The sequence below is a fragment of the Stegastes partitus genome, unplaced genomic scaffold (assembly GCF_000690725.1).
Source record: "Stegastes partitus isolate 25-593 unplaced genomic scaffold, Stegastes_partitus-1.0.2 Scaffold2535, whole genome shotgun sequence".
NCBI lineage: Eukaryota > Metazoa > Chordata > Actinopteri > Pomacentridae > Stegastes > Stegastes partitus.
The window spans coordinates 1-23,265 of NW_007580266.1; the positions used below are offsets into that span (position 1 = coordinate 1).

Genomic DNA, 23,265 nt, shown 5'->3' on the forward strand with positions numbered 1-23,265 from the left:
TATCTATCTATCTATCTATCTATCTATCTATCTATCTATCTATCTATCTATCTATCTATCTATCTATCTATCTATCTATCTATCTATCTATCTATCTACCTCAAATGGTAAGTATGCTGCTGGATAAATAATTCTCAAGCTAAATGTAAAACTGTGCTTTAACCCTCTTTTATAGAATGCATTGTAACAAGCTGTACTATTTGTTATTAAGGGTCACACTAACCATGTTTAGTCTGTGGTGTCTTTAAACGATAACGTTTCATTTATAGTGCTTCGACATCAACTCTGTGACAATAGGATACATACACAAAGAACCCTTTTTTGTGCTTGCAATGACCTGACCATTAAATTGCTTGTTTTTTTTTTCTCCCCACTCTAAAGTACCCTAAATGAGGGAAGTCCACTCTGCAGCTGGAGGTATGCAGGAGTCTCACTCCCCCGACCCGGATGACCTTTTATAAATTCATTTACAGAACTTAGTGTTTGGATTGTTTTCTTTTGTGTTTGTTTTGTTCTCAGTGGATGTTTTTAATTATTATTTTGCCTTTGCAAAAGGGTCACTCACTTGACACCACTTACACTTTGCCAAATCTACTTTGCTAGCGCTTCACACCTATATTTTGGGTTACTGTTACTCACACAGCAGTCTCATCCTTAAAGCTGAATGCCTGTACAATCTAACTCGCACAGTAATTAACACATCAGAGTTTCATAATTTTGACACCTATCAAATTTGTCAGATCCTAAAAATACATATATATTTAGTGACAATGACCTTGATTGTGCTTAAAAGTCTGAAATATTAATCAGTAATAAGTATAACTGACAAGTTGTTTGTGTTCTTGCAGACAATCAAGCAAACACGGTGATAGAGATAAAGCAGTATTAAAACACTATTCCTGCCCTAGTCATTGCTTTTGGTGAACAAAGTGAGAGTTGTGTATAAAAAGTATCTGAGCCACAAACATTCATCCTAAGCTCAGAAAAAAATAAAATAAAATCTTCGATTCAGTATTGCTATTTGCTGGCTTGGCATTTTCACAATCTGGCTTTTGCTGTTAAAATAAATGGCAAGAAATATATTGATATGTGTTTATTTGAATCACTATGTTCTCAAAAGGATGCTGTGCATGTGAATATGAATATGTGTCCATCCCCTACTGACCCATCACTAATGCATTAGGACTCTATCCTGTTTTTGAGTGTTTGTAAGTGGAATTGGACTGTGTTGTTTCTGTCTGATTGGGTTGGTTAAAATTGTAATTCGACTGAATGTTACTGACTTCACAGAATGACACTTTTGAACATGAATGTTACTGTGTGCTGTAGTCTGATTTGTGACCTAATTCTTTGTGCAGGAGAGGCGCAAAGAGAAACCAGTCACCCAGTTACCTAGCAACCACTCTCCTTCACATAATCTTGGAGCATGGTATTCATTGATAGACCTGCCACCTCCCCACTACATGTTCAAGGATCCTTCCAAACCCCTCCACCCACTCTGTCCTCTGCCTGAAGCCCCTGTCTGAGCGACAGACGTCGGCTGCATGAGATATGTCAGTTTGGCCAGCCACAAGGCTCTCAGTGCTCTGGTCCTTGTTCCAGATTTGTCTGATTCTTTTGTCTCGTTGGCAGGCATCCACCACCAGCAGCAGCAGTTCCACATAAGGTCACCCCTCCAGATGTGTGCTGGATTGACGCTGACAGGAAAAACTTCGCAGAGGAAAGGAGAAACCCCTAAACATGTCCATCCCCCACTCTCCCCTCCCCTCGTGATCATCCTGCTCAATCTGGTCCTTCTTCCTCACATAATGTGTAATTATCATGCTAGATCACCAGTGGACTGAGACGATTAATCGGAAACATTTTCCTGCCCCTCTCTTTCTTTAAGCACATGAAAAGCCAGTCAACAATGCCTCTTTGTCTATTCAATATGCATGAAAAGACTGCATGGCTTCAACCACACTTCAAGACTTTCAAGCAAAAAAATAATAATAATAATTCAAGAGGAGACACTCACAAAGCAGACTGTAAAAACGTATCAGTGGGTATTCAAAGAAGCCACAGCAAGGACCATAAGAGTGGACATGGGAATGTTGAGATGCCTTTAAGAGATGGTTTTCCCTCTCTAAAAAAAGAAACACATGTTGGTTATTACAATTTGAACCTCTGTGCTTTGTCTTGCTTCATAGCAGCATTGATGTATATTATATATAAGTTACGTAGGAAGTGAAATAGCACAATTATTTAAATGTCAGAAAAGCACCAACTTACAATTTTAAAATATGAATTGAAAGGGAATCAGTATTTTATAAATGTTGTAATTTTCTGTTTTGTACTTGACTTTGTGCTTTATATGTGAGCTAGGCCTAAATATGTGAATGCAAGTGCTGAGAGATTTAATTAAGTTAATGAGTACATCAAACAGATAAGAGTGAGGCCTTTAGCAATCATGCCTTTTAGTTGTTTTTGCATGGAATAACCAAGGTACATTGATAGCTTTAGATGATTTATGATATTGAGCGAATCCACTTTCTGCGGTTAAGTCTCAGTGTTTATTATTTTTTAACAAGATGGAAGATTACCTTTTCATGGGACCACAATGGAGGAGCAAGACGGCATTGTACTTTCTTATCACAAAGTCCTGAGATGTTCAGATTGGGTCAACAAATTTGTAATCGCATTCCTTTTTCTTGTTAAGGTCAAAGCAAAACACCTGTAAGCAGAATGGCATTTCTATGGATTCATAATATTTAGAGTGTTCATAGCTTAAGCTTAAGTGTGCAGTGTGCTTGAATGTTTTGTCCTTTTGGACACTACTGGAGAATGAATCTTGGGGTTTGAACCAAGCTAAAGTGGATGCAGTGAGTATTTGAGAATAGACTGATTGATGTCTCCCTTTGAGTACTGTATATACACTACAAACACTAACATGTACTTTCATTTCTAAATCCAAACTCTGGATTTTCCCTAATTTCAGTGTCTTCTGCTATTGTGTAACATATTGAAACCTGAGAGCTGAACATGAACATTCAATGCTTACTTTATAATACTGAAACAACATAGTTGTGGTTGATTTTACCCAATGAAAGCTGTGCTCTTGTATATTACTGACTACTGTATGTATCTATATATGCAATGCATAAATTGGGATACAGCTGTAACTCCTATATACAGTATATCATATGTCTGTATTGACAAATATGCCTTTCGTTTTCAATACCAGTGCTTTTGAAACTTTTTAATGTGATCAAAATTGTGGATCTCTTGTGCCATCAGATTTATGAGCCAAAACAATCAGACATGATGTAGTCAAGCTCTTTAGCACAGCTCACATTGCATTACTTGTAAGAAGTTGTAATGTGATAAAGGCAAACATATACAGTAAGTGCTTTTGTACAGTGGTACTTCTATGGTGCAACATATAGTAACTGGTGTAGTGTGAGCTAAGTGTAATGCTATGGTCTGGTCTGTATGATCTGTTAAATACAAACAATACAAATTAATTGCTGAACTTCTGAATCTCCTGTGTTTTTCACTGAAAGCCATAATCTTTATTTTTATTTATTTATTTTTTTTAAGGTGCACTATTCGATAAAGGGGTTAATTCCTCTCAGGGTTAAGGAAAATGTGCGCTGGCATCTTCATGGATAAGATCAAAAGATCAAGTTAAACCACATTTGGGATAACAATGTCACAGTTTAAGGCCAATTTAGTTATTTTTTCATAACTGTTCCACCCTTCACAGTTAATTAGCTACCTTTCTTTCAGTCATGGTTATTCGTTGGTATGTCAGTATGTTTCATTTCCGTAACAACTCAATTTCCCTATCTGAGTCACTTTGTGGGACAGGGATTTGCTTCAGTGCACACACTGCAGCACAGAATATGGGAATGACAATACTTGGGATTTAGTGGTTTTGCTGATTCAGTGGCTATCTGGCCCTTGCAAACAAAATCCAATTGCTAGTTGCTTAAGGGATGGCTGTACTGCAAGCTTGCATTATGAATTAATAATGAAGATGCTGGTGATAAGACTACACACAAAGATTTTTCAGATCATGAAGCAGTCCGGTTCTAATTTCATTGGGATCTTTCTCTGAATAAGGTACACCTGGAGTAGTAAATATAAAATAATTATAATGCCAAAAGATCAAATCACACAACAGTGTGGGGTTTTTTTTACAATGAGAAATGAGTTGAATGTGCACAAGATGTTTACTCATTGAATTGCATTTCCTGTATTTTGTATTTAATGCCACCAACTGATTTACTTGCAAGATTATGTGTGGATCATGAATTTGTTTGTCCCAGAGATGTCAAAAAGACTACTGGAGTATTAAGACGGGCTTAGTTACAAAACTGTCTTGCACAAGAGAATATGGCAGAATGTTTTGTTGATAGTTTCATGCTCTCATTCTGTCACTGACTGATATCTTCTGAAGGCTTCTGCTCAGTAGCTGTCTTCAAGGGAGATTACAGCCACTATCACATACAGACTGGAGTCTCTAATGGCAGTGTGCTCTGACATATCCTCCTGCTTATGTCATTTATTTTTACGTGAAGTTCAAATATCACTGTTAGGATGTTGTAATCCCCAAAACCCATGAAAGGGTGATAGGTATTTGCCTAAAGCCCCCCATTATTATTGATATAATTGTCTCTCTGTGATAGTGAGACAGTGATAATATGGTAACAAAAACAGTAACACTGATTTTAGGTCAAAGACAATGTAAACCATGATTTTCCAACAGGAAACTTTAACTATTGCTCCTAAATACTTTCAGAAGGGAATCTTGTGTAGAAATGATGTACATTTCTGCATATTGAACATTTATTACTGATCTGTGCATTCTGCTATATTGAATTCAAAGTGCAATGTAAAGATAAAATATCAGTTCATTGATAACTAATTCTGAATAATCATTAGTGGTATTTTCCTGTAATCAACTGGCTTTACTTATAAAGGTCGATTTATGTACCAACCTCAATAGCATTATGATGTTGCTGTATTATTGCACTTAATGTAATCTTTGGGTGTGGTGAGATTAACTTTGACCAGTGCAACAAAGATTTTCTGCGTTAAGGATAAATATGGACTTATACAAATAATAGTTGAGAAGAGTGTGGCACAGTTAAATCATGTTTTGTACATTCATATGATCAAAGAAGTAGTGACAAAGACATTCCCCACTGGGCAATTTAGTTCATCTACTTTTATGACTTGAAAATCTTGTCTTAAAAAATTCTGAGCTAACTTTCCTAAATGATAATAATCATCTATGAAAAAGCAACACACTTATGTGCACGTTGTTGTACATAAAACAAACCCCTTTCTGACAACAAGGGACCCGAGACACAAAGCTTTGTGCCGTTGTGCTGTTTAAGTGCTAAACTTTAATCAGAATTTTTTTTTTTCATATTCTAATTTATTTTCGTTATTTTGGTTCATTCACATATGTCTGTGTCCTTTGACCTTTTGCCTTTATTTTAAAGGCTTATCTATAAGTCAGTGCTCTCCTTTCATATTTTTATTCTTGGTAAAAAGGCATGATGGGTATTATTTATTTACTACTTTTTATAATATATATGTATTACTTTCTTATATCAATTTTTCAAGAGATGGAGAATCACTAAAGTTTGCAGATCATATGGTAGCCATCAATGTTTTTTTCTTTTTTAAAACAGTTTACATAATTCAAGTGTACAACGTGTGTGAGTCAAAGTAATAGGAACATTTCTACCAGCAAGCATTTCAGGAAGGCTATGACTTTACCTCTCATGTGTAACTGTAGGGGATAGGGGTCCTTCTGTACATCATCTTCATCCTGCAAAGAAACACAATGTTAAAAGCAACATTAATGGAAAAAGAGCAACTAAATTATGTCTCAACTGAAGCTCAAAATAGCCTCATATGAAGATACACTTTATTACAATGTGCAAAAAATAAAATAAAATAAATAGATATTAACACTGTTCTGCACATGTGTGTTTGCAGTTTTTTTTTCAGTTTTTTTTTGTGTTTTTTTTCCTGAGGGTGTCTGTCTTTCTCTCTCTTTGTGTCTGCATGCATGAAGTCATCTCCCCAGAGAGATGAGGTCATGCAAGAGGAGGAGAGAATGACAGTCAGGACCACTGAATATATTATTTAAATTTTTTGATTTAATCTCCCCATATAACAGCAAATTTTAGAAACACATAGAATTTCATAAGAGGTTTGTATCATTTCACATCTTTTAAACCAAACAAGAACAATGGTTTTCATATGGACTCCAGGTCTGATTAAATTTTGTTTGGTTTGAGCACAGTGAAATCAGAATTAGCTTCAAATTTCTCACAGACAAGTGACTCTAATAATGCCTGTTGTCTGCTGCTGTGGTCCACTGACAGACTAACGCGCTGATGCATGACACAGCAATGCACCAATGTGTAACAAAGCATTTGAACAACCACCAGCTGGCACTAGTAGGCTAACACATGCACATCACACAACAATATATTTTACAGTATATATGTAAACTATGCATTGAATGGGCTCAGGTTTGGTGTTATTGAAGAGGAAAATTTGATTTTTTTTCTCTCTATTCCTAATCACACATTGTCCTGGTTGTAAGCACGTGTCTTCCCCTAATACCTGAAATATAAAATGACTCCTAAATAAACCATATAGACTGCAAAGAAGAAGAAGAAGAAGAAGAATAATATGTATCCTAAACATTTTAGGGGATTAAGAGTGTCAGGACACATGGATACAGCTGGCTTTGTCTGTAGAATTCACAGAAACCTGCATCCCTCCCCCTCTGCTTCTTTGCTGTGCGCCTGCTTGCCTTCAGCACCATGGCCAGCAACCAGCCTAATGGAGCCACGTTGCCATGGTAACGCGCTGTCCTCTCTCTGTAGCTCTGACACTGTAATTTATTATTCCGACAAGCCCCCACAGCACTCCACAGTGCAGCATCCGCAGCTTGCAGACATCAAATAAGCATGCTCTGCAAAATAACACCTTTTCCTTTGTTTCACGGTGGTTCATGATAATGTAAATGAGGCGCTTTGACAGTCTGGTATCATTGCCGCAGCAGGGGTAAATCGATGGAGGCAGATATGGGAGGAGGTGATGCGGAATGCCGCAGAGCTCATGCACGCGCACGTATATGTTTGGCCTAAATCCAGGACCAGTACGTCAGCAGTAGCAGGTGGGAGGGGTGCGAAGACTTGAGGTTTATGTAGGTCACTTTGATTTCTAATTGCTGTTAGTATGGTCGTTATTTTATATATTCTCCCTTAGTTTATTATGCATTTCCCCACCCACTGCTGTAGTGCGGTAAGGCTGCTGCAAAGGGAATGCATCAAGATTATGTATGAACACTGTGTACCATACAAGGGGGCGCATCATAGCTGCACTTGCAAGTTTATTCCATACGATGTCACTGCTCACCTCTGCAAAAGGATAACGATTGTGGGAGTGTGCTGAGCAGAACACAGAGTGCAAGCAGAGAGAATGTGAACAGCCTCAGTAACAGCACAGCAAAACTAAGTAAAGCTTGATTTTATGCGTCAGTCATATTCTAATATTTCAAAAAAAAAGGTTGTATTTTTTCTTCTGAAAAACAACCATGTAATTAATCTCCAAATCTTGAGAGAAGTAGGATCAACAGTTCAGCTGCTACACAAAATATTCATTAAAGAAAATAATTGCCTGATTCTTCAAGAACTGGAAAGGAACTTGACTTGTCTTTTAGATTCACGTCGGACCTTAAAAAAAAAGTCCAGTTGCTTTTAACTGAAGCTTCTAGCCTTACCATGAGCTGGAGGACTAATAATCTACACAGACACGGATAGCAAAATTGTCAGTAATAAACGAAAAAATTGTGGGGATTTGTTTTTAACTTTTCCTAAAGTGATCATGTTTTTCACATTACTTAGTACCACATTGTATCGTTCTTTCCAGGAAATGTTTTAAAACTGCAGTATTGTTGCTGCTATTATTCTTCTTGCAGAAAAGAAACTAAAAATTGCTGAAATTAGTTGGCTTTCACCTTGATACTTTAAGTTACTGTCTGAAGAAGTAAAACTGGAATTTACTTTCTTTATCGTCTCATCAACTGTGACGATGTTAAAGATAGACTTGTTTTTTACTCAAAGAAATTTTGACAAATGTTACTGGCTATTAGTGTAAAAAAAAAAACTGGAATGAAACGGAGAAAAAAATGAATACATTTGAATATTTTAGAAATTTCTGAAATTTAAGTTTCATTCTAATTTGAAATATTCATCGTGCTTTTCAGAATCTGCCTGCAACAATATTTACCACACGCTGTAATGTTCAAACAAAACATCTGGTGTGATTGCAATTTCCATATAGAGCATCTATTGTCTAACTCCAGATTCAGTGTTGTACCTAAGAAAAACCACACAGGATAAACTGGAAGCAAACATTTTAGCGTCACTGCAGCCTCGTTGCGGTGTCAGTAGGTGGTGCTGTTACACTATATATCGTGATAGTGGTCGTGTGTGAGGAGGTATCTTTATTCTACGTTCGTGTAGATTCATAATAACCCACAGACAGGTTGAAAGAATAAGCGGCTCTCCCTTTTCTGCCAGAATGATGGTTCTCCCGGACTTCTGCTGTTTATCTTGAAACTAAAAAATTATTCAAATTTTGTTGAAGGATTTAAGGCCGCCGATTAAAAGGTTGTTTTGCCAAACAATGGAGATACGGGACGTTAACGGACAGTGGAGGGATTTGTGGGTTTCTTTTTGTCTTGCGCTGCTGATGGTGGCTAAACTGGAAGGAATATCTGCTCAAATACGATATTCCATCCAGGAAGAATTGAAATCGGGGACAGCAGTTGGAAATGTAGCCAAAGACCTCGGGTTGGATGTTGGAAGACTGGCGGATAGGAATCTTCGTGTCGTGTCAGGAACAAAGCAGGATCTGTTTAAGGTAAATCCCAGAGATGGCGTTTTGTTGGTGAACCAGAGGGTAGACAGAGAAGAGCTGTGCGCAAAAACGGTTCCATGCATCACAAATCTGAAAGCAGTTGTAGAAAACCCCCTCGAAATGCACCAAATAATAGTCGAGATACTGGATGTAAACGACAACTGGCCGAAATTTCCCGAAGAAAACTACACATTGGAAGTGTTGGAGTCCGCCGTAGTTGGTTCTCGGTTTCAAATGGAAGGAGCGCACGATTTGGATGTCGGTTTGAATTCCCTACATTCATATAAGCTAAACCACAACCAGTATTTTCGCTTGGAAACCGAGGAGTTTGGCGAGGATGCAAAGGTTCCATTCCTCGTCTTACAGCGACCTTTGGATAGAGAACACACTGCTCAACACCGGTTACTATTAACGGCTACAGATGGAGGGAAGCCATCAAAATCTGGTACTATTAATATCACTGTTGTTGTATCTGACGTAAATGACAATCCACCAGTGTGTGATAAACAAAAATACACCGCAACAATAAGAGAAAACGTCCCTCCAGGGACATTTCTGCTGACAGTAAATGCATCTGACTCAGACGAGGGCGCAAACGGTGAGATTGAATATTCCTTAAGGAGCAAAATTAGAGGACTGTCATCTGAGCTGTTTGATTTGAATAGTAAAACTGGACAACTAACTGTGAAAGGACGCCTTGACTATGAAGAAAAGCAAGTCTACGAGATTAAAGTACTGGCTGCGGACAAAGGCGCCGTGTCTCTTTCCACACACTGCAACGTGGTGGTTAAAGTGGAAGACGTGAATGATAACCAGCCTGAAATAGACATCACGTCCCTTTCGAGTCGCATTCCAGAGGATGCACCTCCAGGCACTGTGGTGGCGCTGATGGGTGTCACGGATCTTGACTCAGGTGTGAACGGACAGGTGGTCTGCAACGTGCCGAGTAATTTACCTTTTGACTTAAAGCCATCCCCTGACGGGCAGTCATACTCTTTGGTTACCAAGGATTACCTAGATAAAGAAACAATGCATATGTATAACATTACAATAACAGCCAAGGACTTAGGGAGCCCTGCTCTGTCATCTACAAAGGTGATCCAGGTAGATGTGCTGGATGTTAACGATAATAGTCCTTTGTTTACTGAAAGTCCATATACTTTTTATGTGCCTGAGAACAACAAGGCGGGGATGTCAATTTTCTCAGTGAGCGCGACTGATGCTGATGGTGGAGAAAATGCAGTAGTCACATACTCACTGGATCGTAAGACTCCAGGACATACGATTGCCTCCTTTTTAAATATAAATGAAGCCAATGGCACGATTACAGCGCTGAAAAGTTTCGACTTTGAAACGCTGAAAACGTTCCAGTTCCAAGTGGTTGCCACAGATTCTGGAGCTCCGTCACTCAGCAGCAACGTCACAGTCAACGTGTTCATTCTGGATCAGAACGACAACGCTCCAGTCATCCTGTATCCACTCAGCTCCAACGGCTCTGCTGAAGGTGTGGAGGAGATTCCCCGCAATGTCAACGCAGGACACTTGGTCACCAAAGTCAGAGCCTATGACGCTGATATAGGATATAACGGATGGTTGCTCTTCTCACTGCAGGAACTCACTGACCACAGTCTCTTTGGTCTGGACCGATATACAGGACAGATCAGAACACTTCGCTCATTCACAGAGACAGACGAGGCTGAGCACAAACTGGTCATACTGGTCAAAGACAATGGAAACGTTTCACTCTCAGCTACAGCTACTGTCATTGTCAAACTTGTGGAGCCCAAAGAGGCTTTTGCAGCTTCTGATGTCAAAAGTGCAGCAAAAGACCAGGGAGAAGATGATATTATATTTTACCTGATTATAACTTTGGGCTCAGTTTCTGTACTTTTTCTCATCAGCATCATCGTGCTGATTGCAATGCAGTGCTCCAAATCCACAGACTATACTTCCAAATATCTGCAAGAGACCAATTATGATGGGACACTGTGTCACAGCATCCAGTACAGATCTGGAGACAAACGCTACATGTTAGTTGGACCCAGGATGAGTATAGGATCTACTATAGTTCCCGGCAGCCACGCAAATACACTGGTGCTCCCTGACAGGAGGAGAACATCTGAAGAGGTAAGTTTATTTTTAATTATTCACATTGCATATGCTCTCTCACAACATTATTTCGAAATGTATAATTGCTGTGTTTTAATTTGCTCTGTTGGCTCTGCTGCCGCTGTCCGTGGTGCTGAAACTTTGTGGCAACCGCTTCAGTATTTTCTCAGTGCATTCAGTGGCAGGTAAAGCAATAATATTTACACCTGTAGCTGTAAATGAAGGTTGTTTTGACAGTTAAGTTAGTATTCTTGTCTTGCGTCCAGCCATGTATTTTATATTATTCAAAGTGAGGTTCGCAGTGTATTTTTATTTTATTTTATTTAACAAAAGACATATCCAATGTGCATTTGACCAGCTGGGGGGAGGCAGACCACAGATTCCTCTACAGAGTAAGACTAGTAAATGTGAAAGTCCCGAGAGAAGGACGCTGTGAAGAAAACACTTGTTCTTTCGTGTTGTAGCTCAGTAGCCACTTGGTGTCAGTGTGGCCTCGACAATGGTTGTGTTCCTCATCTTGTTCAGGCCCTGCCCATCTCTGGATCATCTCTGATGGAGGTGGTGCACTGACGGGACACGCTTCGCAGGCTCTATATCACATAATATGAATAGCGGTTAATATATACACGGCGGATTTGCTTGTATTTGGAAATCGTGACATGGTTCTCCTCAGACGGGTTCGATGAGCAGTTGGATCACTGTATTTGCTTCGTAGAAAGCCTTCGCATAATTGTTTTGCAATGGGGGAACGAGGACAAAGGCGCCGAGGGAGCTGCTGGTGGGTTGCCGGGATTTCATTGCTATGCTTTGTGGAGCTGATTTTGGCTCAGCTAAGGTACTCTGTTCCAGAAGAAGTTCAAGTTGGATCCTCAGTTGGAAATGTTGCCAAGGATTTAGGGCTTGACATTAGCTCTTTGACAGGCAGAAGATTTCGTATTGTTTCGGGTCCAAATCACGCTCTGTTTCAGCTGAATCAGAACAATGGAGTGCTCTACGTTGGCAAAATTATGGACCGCGAGGAGCTATGTGATGGAACCAAGGTTTGTTTGATAAACCTAAAAGTCGTTGTTGAAAACCCGCTGGAAATACATTACGTTGGAGTTGAAATAACCGATGTTAACGACCATTCACCGACTTTTCCAGACACCGCACAGCGATTGCAAATAGCAGAGAATACTCCTCCAGGTACTCGTTTCCAAATTCATGCCGCCAGAGATCCTGATTTCGGGACACAGTCAGTGCGATTATATAAACTAAGTCCTAATGATTTTTTTGATATTGAAGTCAGAGACAGTGAAGAAGACAAGATACCGTTTATAGTACTGAAGAAGCCTTTAGACAGAGAGCAAAAGGTAGAGCATCGTTTGGTGTTAACTGCTCTTGATGGGGGGAGTCCCTCTAAATCTGGAAACCTTAATTTAACTATCACCGTGCTCGATGCAAATGATAATCGACCAGTGTTCAGCAAAGATGTATATACTGTGTCATTAGATGAAAACGCCCCGATAGGAACCCTTGTAATAAAATTAAACGCTACAGATTTAGATGAAGGCTCAAACAGCGAAATTGAGTACAGCTTTGGAAAAACACAAAAGAAAAAAGTGCATGACACCTTTGAATTAGACAGTGTCACTGGTGAGATTCGAGTGAAAGGAAAAATTGACTTTGAGGAAACTGAGCTTTACAGACTAGATTTGCAGGCTTCAGATAAAGGCCAGCCACCGTGGACAGCCGAAAGTAGAGTGGTCATAAAAATAAAAGACGTGAACGATAATAAACCAGAGATTGAAGTGACATCATTGTCCAACTTAATCCCTGAGAACTCAAAGCCTGGAACTGTTATCTCTCTCATCAGTGTAACAGACAGAGACTCAGGGCTTAATGGAAAAGTGATTTGTAAAATGTCTGATGATGTCCCGTTTGATTTGACTCCCTCCATTGAGGAAAACATGTATTCTCTTGTCACAAAGGGGCGGTTAGACCGAGAAACTGTGTCTCATTATGACATCACAATAACAGCCACTGACTGTGGTGAACCTCGACTTTCGACTGTAAAAACCTTAAGTGTTCAGGTGTCAGATGTAAATGACAACATTCCAGTTTTCAGTCAGAATCCGTTTGAACTTTACTTGGTGGAAAACAACACTCCTGGTGCATCAATATTTTCTGTCAGTGCTTCTGATAACGATCTGAATGAAAATGCAGCAATTACATACCACATTGTGAGGGGTGATGGGCAGCAGGGTGACATGACGTCTTTCCTGAATGTCAATTCGGAAAACGGACAAATTACAGCGCTGAAAAATTTCGACTTTGAGACGCTAAAAACGTTCCAGTTCCAAGTGGTTGCCACAGATTCTGGAGCTCCGTCACTCAGCAGCAACGTCACAGTCAACGTGTTCATTCTGGATCAGAACGACAACGCTCCAGTCATCCTGTATCCACTCAGCTCCAACGGCTCTGCTGAAGGTGTGGAGGAGATTCCCCGCAATGTCAACGCAGGACACTTGGTCACCAAAGTCAGAGCCTATGACGCTGATATAGGATATAACGGATGGTTGCTCTTCTCACTGCAGGAACTCACTGACCACAGTCTCTTTGGTCTGGACCGATATACAGGACAGATCAGAACACTTCGCTCATTCACAGAGACAGACGAGGCTGAGCACAAACTGGTCATACTGGTCAAAGACAATGGAAACGTTTCACTCTCAGCTACAGCTACTGTCATTGTCAAACTTGTGGAGCCCAAAGAGGCTTTTGCAGCTTCTGATGTCAAAAGTGCAGCAAAAGTTGATGATGACGACAACGTGACTTTTTATCTAATGATAACTTTGGGCTCAGTTTCTGTACTTTTTCTCATCAGCATCATCGTGCTGATTGCAATGCAGTGCTCCAAATCCACAGACTATACTTCTAAATATCTGCAAGAGACTAATTATGATGGGACACTGTGTCACAGCATCCAGTACAGATCTGGCGACAAACGCTACATGTTAGTTGGACCCAGGATGAGTATAGGATCTACTATAGTACCTGGAAGTCATGCAAATACACTGGTGCTCCCTGACAGGAGGAGGACATCTGAGGAGGTAAGGCATTGTTTCTATTTCAATGTACATAGTCTTTGGTCATAAAGAGATCAACTATTCGTAATAGACATGATTACATTTAGAAACACATGAAGCAATGACTGTTCACTCTATACAGAAAAAGTTCTGAAATATTTCTTCTTGTTTTGATCTAAGCCTTATCTTGAAATGAGAATAAAATGACATAACAGCTATTTCACAAGGACTGTACATTGTGTTTAGCTGCAGTTTACTGGATATATTTGCAGCAGTTTTTAAGTCTACTCAAGAAACACTAAGTCTGCTCCTCAAAAACAATGTTGAACAAGTGTAGAGACATATTTATTGGTGCTCTCCATGGTACTGAAAAATGCTCATGCTTGGTCATATTGTGGTGATTTTCAAGTCAAACTGCAAGTCTTTGTCTAAATATTTATATTTTCACTCATGGATTGTATTAGTTAAACCACTGAGTGTTTTGTTTAGCATATTTTATACAGAAAAATGAGTTTGCTGTGGGATGGAACATTGGTGGTACCTTGTCTGTAGTTTCACGTGGTTCCCATTTATCGACTGTATTTTGAAAGTGTTTAGGTTGCCGCATGAAGCTTGACTGAGGAATATTGTCCATGAAATCGCACCGAATCTGCAGACAATATTACCAGTCGCATTTTTGTAAGAGTATTCAGTGCACACTTAACTACTTTTCGCGAAGCACAAAACAATATTAGAAGTACCACTGATAAACATTAAAGCACATTTTCACGGTTCTGATGACACAACATATAAAACAGTTTAAAATGTTTTGCTGGTTGTCAAACTGTACGAAAACAAAGAGAAACAAGCTGCCTGAAATAGTAAAAACAAGAGAACCTAAAATCTGCCATCTCAGATCACTGCAAGCGGGAGAACCATGTGATGAATTGGGAAGACGCGAGGATCATAGGGACTGAGGAGCATAAATACAGGCGCTGGATCCGGGAGGCCATTGAAATCAGGAAGTGAGGCTCACACAATCAATAGAGATGATGGAGCGTTCCTTCTATCCCACACCTGGGACGCTCCGCTCCAGAGACCACCGCGCGGCGGTAGGTGTGGCCAAACTGACACACCCACTGGATCTGTCAGATTGGCCATACCTAGGATAAACAGCTGATACAGACACGTCACACACGTCAGATGACACTTCTGAAGAAGGCGACAGATGGAACGCCGAAACATGTCAAGGTACAGCTAACAATTTCATGCCATTGCCCTATTACAAAGAAATTCTTAAGTCTACTTGTAAAAACAATTCATCATTTGAATAATGGTTTAAAAACCGTCAGCAAAAATATAAGTTCTTTGCAGCAGTCAATCTACAATTTGCGCCTACACTGATACTGTTCTTGTAGATTGTGTCACGGTTCGCTTTATAAATAGATGATAATGTGTCCAGTCCACAAGGTGTCAGTATCATATCAGCATAAACTGATGAGGTACAGTGGTGGCCCTGCCCCTTCTAGAGTCGTTTTGTTCAGGTCGACAGTGAGGAGACGGTACCCGCAACAGAATGAAGGGTTGCTGTTATTGGTACATGGATACGTAAGAGATATGGAATATATTTGAAACAAATTTTGTGGTTTTCACATCTTCCGTTGGTGCAAGGACATTTAAGTGGATATATTATTAAATATCTAACCGAAACGATGGGAGCAGGAGGACAAAGACGAGGAACACAGTCCTGGTGGGTAGCCCTCAGTTTCTCTGTGATGCTCTGCTGCGTGGAGCGGGTTTCTGCTCAGATAAAATATACAATTCAAGAGGAAGTAAAAATAGAATCTGTTGTTGGAAATGTGGCCAAGGATCTGGGCTTGGACATCAGCTCGCTTGTGGAAAGGCAATTTCGTATTGTCTCTGGGACTGAGGATGGTCAGTTTAAAGTAAATCCGAACAATGGCGTCTTGTATGTGCATAAAAACATCGACAGAGAAGAGCTCTGTGAAAACATCTCTCCATGTATAAAGAACTTAAAGATGGTCGCTGAGAACCCCATGGAGATACATTATGTGGGAATTGAAATTATAGATGTAAATGACAATTCGCCCAATTTTCAAGAGGAGGAGCACATAATCGAAATCTCTGAGTCCACACTTCCAGGCAGACGCTTCCAGTTACCAACTGCGCGCGATCCAGATGTTGTCATTAATACAGTACGTGCGTACAAAATTAACCAAAACGAATATTTTAGTGTACAGATACGAGAGAGGGGAGAAGACAAGATACCATTTTTAGTTTTGCAAAAGTCTCTGGATCGGGAAAAGCACCAGGAGCTCAGACTGACTCTGACAGCAGTTGACGGTGGAAATCCACCAAGATCAGGAACTCTTAATGTCACAGTCATAGTCCTCGATTCAAATGACAACCATCCGACATTTAGCCAGGAAGTATATTCAGTTACAATACCTGAAAATGTAGAAGCAGATACCAGTGTGATCACAGTAACGGCAACTGATTTGGATGAAGGTGCAAATGGAGAGATTGAGTATTTTTTTGGTGGTCAACTTGACCGAAAGATTTATGACTTGTTTAGTTTAAATAAAGAGACTGGTGAGATTCGAGTAAAGGGAGAAATTGACTTTGAGAAGGCTGATGTTTATAAATTAGATGTCCAAGCAACTGACAAAGGACAACCTCCCATGAGTGCAGATTGCAGGGTGATCATCAAAGTGCTCGACAAAAATGATAATAAACCTGAAATAGAGGTAACATCTCTGTCGAATACGGTATCAGAAAATTCAAAACCTGGAACCGTCGTTTCGTTAATCAGCATCACAGATCAGGACGCCGGTCTAAACGGTAAAGTCATCTGCAGTCTGTCAGAAAATGTACCATTTGATTTAAAACCATCATTTCAAGATAACATGTATTCCTTAGTTTTGAAACAACATTTGGATCGAGAATCGGTTCCGCACTACGATATCACAATAACAGCTACAGACTGTGGACAGCCTCCTCTGTCCACATTCAAAACTCTGAGTATTGATGTATCGGACGTGAATGATAATATGCCGGAATTTCAGCAAAATCCGATTGAACTTTATCTGGTAGAAAATAACGTGCCTGGAAATACAATATTTTCAGTTTCTGCTTCAGATAAAGACTTGAATGAAAACGCTGCTTTAACTTATCATATAGTCCGAGATGAAAGTAGTCAAATGAAAAATGCAGCATTTTTAAATATCAATTCAGACAACGGACACATCACAGCGCTGAAAAGTTTTGATTTTGAAACGCTGAAAACGTTCCAGTTCCAAGTGGTTGCCACAGATTCTGGAGCTCCGTCACTCAGCAGCAACGTCACAGTCAACGTGTTCATTCTGGATCAGAACGACAACGCTCCAGTCATCCTGTATCCACTCAGCTCCAACGGCTCTGCTGAAGGTGTGGAGGAGATTCCCCGCAATGTCAACGCAGGACACTTGGTCACCAAAGTCAGAGCCTATGACGCTGATATAGGATATAACGGATGGTTGCTCTTCTCACTGCAGGAACTCACTGACCACAGTCTCTTTGGTCTGGACCGATATACAGGACAGATCAGAACACTTCGCTCATTCACAGAGACAGACGAGGCTGAGCACAAACTGGTCATACTGGTCAAAGACAATGGAAACGTTTCACTCTCAGCTACAGCTACTGTCATTGTCAAACTTGTGGAGCCCAAAGAGGCTTTTGCAGCTTCTGATGTCAAAAGTGCAGCAAAAGTTGATGATGAGGACAACGTGACTTTTTATCTCATGATAACTTTGGGTTCAGTTTCTGTACTTTTTCTCATCAGCATCATCGTGCTGATTGCAATGCAGTGCTCCAAATCCACAGACTATACTTCTAAATATCTACAAGAGACCAATTATGATGGGACACTGTGTCACAGCATCCAGTACAGATCTGGAGACAAACGCTACATGTTAGTTGGACCCAGAATGAGTATAGGATCTACTATAGTACCTGGAAGTCACGCAAATACACTAGTGCTCCCTGACAGGAGGAGGACATCTGAAGAGGTAAGACCATGTTTGATTATACCTGGAATTGTTTCAACGTTCTGAAAAGATAGTTTACTTCTCGAAGATTTAACAGTTGAAGTCATTTTAATGTCTCTTCATACCGTTCTTGAAATGAGCGGTTGGCGTGTTTGGGCACAGCGCTCCCTTGCTATCAAAGGTCCAACACCTCAGCCCTGTCCCTGTCTCCATCCGGCTTGTGGCTGCGGCCGTATTGTCAATTGGTTGGTTATGCTGCACCAGACAACACCTGTCACCACACCACATCCATGCATCCAAAACCACGCTTCTGATGCTACTGATTCACACACCTCACACTATTATTATTGTTATCATCGGTATTATGAGTAGTATTATTTAAATAAATGAATGAATGAATGCGTGGAGTTTGCATGTTCTCCCCGTGCAGCGTGGGTTCTCTCCAGGTTCTCCGGCTTACTCGCACAAGGTCCAAAAATATGTTGATGTTAATTGGTGATTCCAAATTGTCCGTAGGTGTGAATGTGAGTGTGCTTGGTTGTCTGTCTTAAGTGTAGCCCTGCGATAGACTGGCGACCCGTCTTAGCCTACATGCCGGGTTATGACAAAATATGTTGTAATGTGATCGGCTGTTCACGGTGCACAGTTGCAGTTCAGTGGATACATGGTGTGGGTTTTTGAATTATGTTTTGACTTTCAGGTTTGACTACTTCTTTTAGGAATAGCTTTTGGTTCATATTATTATACATTTCATTTTAAAATATATAGTCATTATGTGTATGTAGTCGCTTTCCATGGTTCTGAAATGCCGATTTTTATTTATTTATTTTATTTTGTTTATCAAGCAAAAGGGGGTTCATATAGATATAGACACAATTACTCTGGGAATATCTGGGCAATCGATTTTCCAAAGCTGCTCTGTAAACAGTCCACTAATAACTCGCTTGAAAATATGGAGTTGGTGGCGACTACATCTGCTTTATTACTCAAAAATTGAAAATGGTCCTTCATGTCATTCAGATATACACTACATTTGTGACTGATTGTGACTGATTGCCATAGTAAATAAACAAAGCTCACGATTTGTAAGCAAACTGAAGATAATAAGACAAGTAATAATCTTAGAAACGCGGATAAAAAAATACCTGTTCCGGGTTGTCCATTTGTATGTCGCTTTGTGTAGTATACTGTTGTAGTGGCTACATTGTAATATCGTGTCAGGAACTTACTACGTGTGTTTTGGACAAACAAATATAGTGTTTCCTTGAGTGTATAAAATCTATTGCGTTCCTTTAAAAACCTCCGGGTGTCACTGCAGCACTGAAAACGATAGTTGTCCCTCCCCTTGAAAAGCCTTTGTTTGGCAGATAGAGGAATAAATGCATTTGAACCGCGCTCTCTGACGGATTCATGATGTGCGTTCCGTGGAAATGCTTTATTTAGCAGCGTCAACGTAGAGGATTTTTGGCCGCAGAATTGGCGTTTCTTGTGTTGTCTTTGCCTAAAACGATGGGGATTTTTAAATCAAATCGAATGAGGGAAAATTATCAGTTTGCGTTTCGGATGATTCTATTGCTGCTTTTCGGAAAGCAGGCGTTTGCTCAGATAAGATACTCTGTTCCAGAGGAGGTAAAGGAAGGAACTGTTGTTGGAAATGTTGCAAAGGACCTTGGCCTTGACATCGCCTCTTTAACTGATCGACGGTTCCGTGTTGTCTCTGGATCGAAGGATACATTTTTTGACGCAAACCAGGATAATGGAGCTCTCTATGTGCACAAGAAAATTGACAGAGAGGAGCTGTGTCAGGGTGGTGGTACATGCCTGATGGAGCTCAAGATCATAGTGGAAAACCCTTTGGAAATGCACTACGTTATTGTGGAAATTACAGATGTAAACGATCACTCACCTAGTTTTCCCGAAAAAGAGCAGATGTTTGAAATATTTGAACAAACATTGCCAGGGAGACGATTTCAGCTGCACACTGCTCGTGACCCCGATGCTGGAATTAACTCTATTCGTACCTACATGTTAACGTCAAATGAACATTTTGAAATAGATATCCGTCAAAGCGATGAGGACAAAATACCATTTTTAGTGCTGAAGAAGTCCTTAGATAGAGAACAACGAAGGAAACACTTGCTAGTAGTGACAGCAGTTGATGGAGGTAAACCTCCCAGATCAGGAACACTGAATGTTTCTATTATTGTTCTTGACAGTAATGATAACCGCCCAACATTTAGTCAAGAGATTTACACAATTGAAATACAGGAAAATGTTCCAATTGGAACGTCCGTATTTCAAATGAATGCCACGGATCCAGATGAAGGCACCAACAGTGAGACTGAATACAGCCTTGGAAAAACACTAAAGAAGAGAGTCTATGATATTTTTGAACTGGACAAATTAACTGGAGAAATAACAGTAAAAGGAGTGGTGGACTTTGAAGAAAACAACGTTTATAAACTGGATGTTGAGGCATCAGACAAAGGAACACCTCCACTGACCGGTGAGTGTAGAGTCATCATAAAGATTAAAGATGTTAATGATAATCCACCAGAAATAGAAATCACATCACTGTCAAATACAGTGTCAGAAGAGTCAAAGCCTGGAACAGTCATTTCACTACTTAGTGTAACAGATAAAGATTCTGGAGTTAATGGGAAAATAATATCAACCATAACTTCAGATGTGCCTTTTGAGTTAAAGCCATCATATAAAGAAAACATATATTCAGTAGTCACTAAGGGACTTTTGGATCGAGAGGAAGTGGCACATTATGAAATAACGATAAAAGCCACAGACTGTGGTGAGCCTCCTTTATCTACTTTTAAAACACTCAGTATCCAGATATCAGACGTGAATGACAACAGTCCACAATTTTCACAAAATCCATTACACTTTTACTTGTCAGAGAATAATGTTGCTGGAGCGTCAATATTCTCTGTAAAGGCAACGGATAAAGATGTGAACGACAACGCAGCTATTTCATATCATATTGTGAGGGAAGGGAGTCAGAATGACGTTTTGTCCTTCCTCAATGTGAACCCAGACAATGGACACATCACAGCGCTGAAAAGTTTCGACTTTGAAACGCTGAAAACGTTCCAGTTCCAAGTGGTTGCCACAGATTCTGGAGCTCCGTCACTCAGCAGCAACGTCACAGTCAACGTGTTCATTCTGGATCAGAACGACAACGCTCCAGTCATCCTGTATCCACTCAGCTCCAACGGCTCTGCTGAAGGTGTGGAGGAGATTCCCCGCAATGTCAACGCGGGACACTTGGTCACCAAAGTCAGAGCCTATGACGCTGATATAGGATATAACGGATGGTTGCTCTTCTCACTGCAGGAACTCACTGACCACAGTCTCTTTGGTCTGGACCGATATACAGGACAGATCAGAACACTTCGCTCATTCACAGAGACAGACGAGGCTGAGCACAAACTGGTCATACTGGTCAAAGACAATGGAAACGTTTCACTCTCAGCTACAGCTACTGTCATTGTCAAACTTGTGGAGCCCAAAGAGGCTTTTGCAGCTTCTGATGTCAAAAGTGCAGCAAAAGTTGATGATGAGGACAATGTGACTTTTTACCTGATGATAACTTTGGGCTCAGTTTCTGTACTTTTTCTCATCAGCATCATCGTGCTGATTGCAATGCAGTGCTCCAAATCCACAGACTATACTTCTAAATATCTGCAAGAGACCAATTATGATGGGACACTGTGTCACAGCATCCAGTACAGATCTGGAGACAAACGCTACATGCTAGTTGGACCCAGAATGAGCATAGGATCTACAATAGTACCTGGAAGCCATGCAAATACTCTAGTGCTCCCTGACAGGAGGAGAACATCAGAGGAGGTAAGGCCCTATTATAATATTAGCTTTATTGTCATTACCAATTTGCGCCAGAATGAAAATGTTTGCTTAAAATGCTTTTTTCATGTGTTGGATGAAAGCTTAAATAATGTTATGGTAGTTTGTAATTTTGGTTAAGATCATAGTAATTTGCTGTTGTTGACTCTCTTGCAAGTCGAAGGATGTTCAGACCATTATCTGAAGAACATCAACAAACATGAGAGCCTACTTTCTTTCGCTATCCGTGGTGCTGATTTGTACTGGTGGTGATTTTTATGTTCAGTGTTTCCAAGTTTGTAGTGCTGTCCACGGTGCTGAAATGTGTTCGTGAACTCGGATTTACAGTACACATTATAACCCAACTACAAATTAGACAAACTATTTGTCTAAACCCGGGTTATAATGTGCATCGTCCACATGGGGTCAGTGTAATATCAGCATCAAACTGCTGTGTTACAGTGAAGGCCCTGCCCCTTCCAGAGAGGCATTGTTCAGGTCGAAAAACAGGAGACGGCGCCTGCCGAAGATAGACGTGTGGACGCTGAGACATTTTAACATATGATAAGCCAAAAAATTGGCATATCAGTTCCTTAGCATCTGTTGGATTAAATGCCTTTCCTTATCTAGAGGAGCCGCACGTGAATACAATGGGGACAGGAGGACAAAGACGAGGAACACAGTCCTGGTGGGTAGCCCTCAGTTTCTCTGTGATGCTCTGCTGCGTGGAGCGGGTTTCTGCTCAGATAAAATATACAATTCCAGAGGAAGTAAAACTTGAATCTGTTGTTGGAAATGTGGCCAAGGACCTGGGCTTGGACATCAGCTCGCTGGAGGAACGACGATTTCGCATTGTATCTGGGACTGAGGATGGTCAGTTTAAAGTAAATCCGAACAATGGCGTCTTGTATGTGCATAAAAACATTAACCGAGAGGAGCTCTGTGAAAATATCTCTCCATGTATAATAAACCTGAAGATGGTCGCTGAAAACCCCATGGAGATACATTATGTAGGAGTTGAAATTATAGATGTAAATGATAATTCCCCGGGTTTTCAAGAGGAAGAAAAAATATTAGAGATTCCAGAGTCTGCTCTTCCAGGCAGACGTTTCCAGTTACCAACTGCGCGCGATCCAGATGTTGTCGTTAATACAGTACGTGCGTATAAATTAAACCATAACGAATATTTTAGTGTACAGATTCGAGAGAGAGGAGAGGACAAGGTACCATTTTTAGTTTTGCAAAAGTCTCTGGATCGGGAAAAG

At 40.3% G+C, this 23,265-nt stretch overlaps 5 protein-coding genes across 5 annotated transcripts in view; all 5 read left to right on the forward strand.

Moving 5' to 3' along the window:
* The first annotated feature begins 8,703 nt into the window (after positions 1-8,703).
* On the forward strand, positions 8,704-11,616 carry LOC103375284 (protocadherin alpha-3-like). Its single transcript, XM_008305513.1, has 2 exons — positions 8,704-11,064; positions 11,572-11,616. The coding sequence occupies exons 1-2, from the start codon at positions 8,704-8,706 to the stop codon at positions 11,614-11,616; spliced, it is 2,406 nt and encodes an 801-aa protein (XP_008303735.1).
* Positions 11,617-11,786: 170 nt separating this feature from the next.
* LOC103375285 (protocadherin beta-15-like) lies at positions 11,787-15,673 on the forward strand. Its single transcript, XM_008305514.1, has 2 exons — positions 11,787-14,138; positions 15,623-15,673. The coding sequence occupies exons 1-2, from the start codon at positions 11,787-11,789 to the stop codon at positions 15,671-15,673; spliced, it is 2,403 nt and encodes an 800-aa protein (XP_008303736.1).
* A 132-nt stretch (positions 15,674-15,805) lies between these two features.
* LOC103375286 (protocadherin alpha-8-like) lies at positions 15,806-18,848 on the forward strand. Its single transcript, XM_008305515.1, has 2 exons — positions 15,806-18,163; positions 18,843-18,848. The coding sequence occupies exons 1-2, from the start codon at positions 15,806-15,808 to the stop codon at positions 18,846-18,848; spliced, it is 2,364 nt and encodes a 787-aa protein (XP_008303737.1).
* Positions 18,849-19,705: 857 nt separating this feature from the next.
* On the forward strand, positions 19,706-22,205 carry LOC103375287 (protocadherin alpha-8-like). The gene is made up of 2 exons (XM_008305517.1): positions 19,706-22,006; positions 22,179-22,205. Exons 1-2 carry the CDS (start codon positions 19,706-19,708, stop codon positions 22,203-22,205), a joined length of 2,328 nt encoding a protein of 775 aa, XP_008303739.1.
* A 445-nt stretch (positions 22,206-22,650) lies between these two features.
* LOC103375288 (protocadherin alpha-8-like) overlaps positions 22,651-23,265 on the forward strand; it is a 10,408-nt gene continuing 9,793 nt past the window's right edge. The window contains exon 1 of the mRNA XM_008305518.1: positions 22,651-22,884. Coding sequence (XP_008303740.1) covers positions 22,651-22,884 — 234 coding nt within the window. The remainder of the gene's footprint in view (positions 22,885-23,265) is intronic.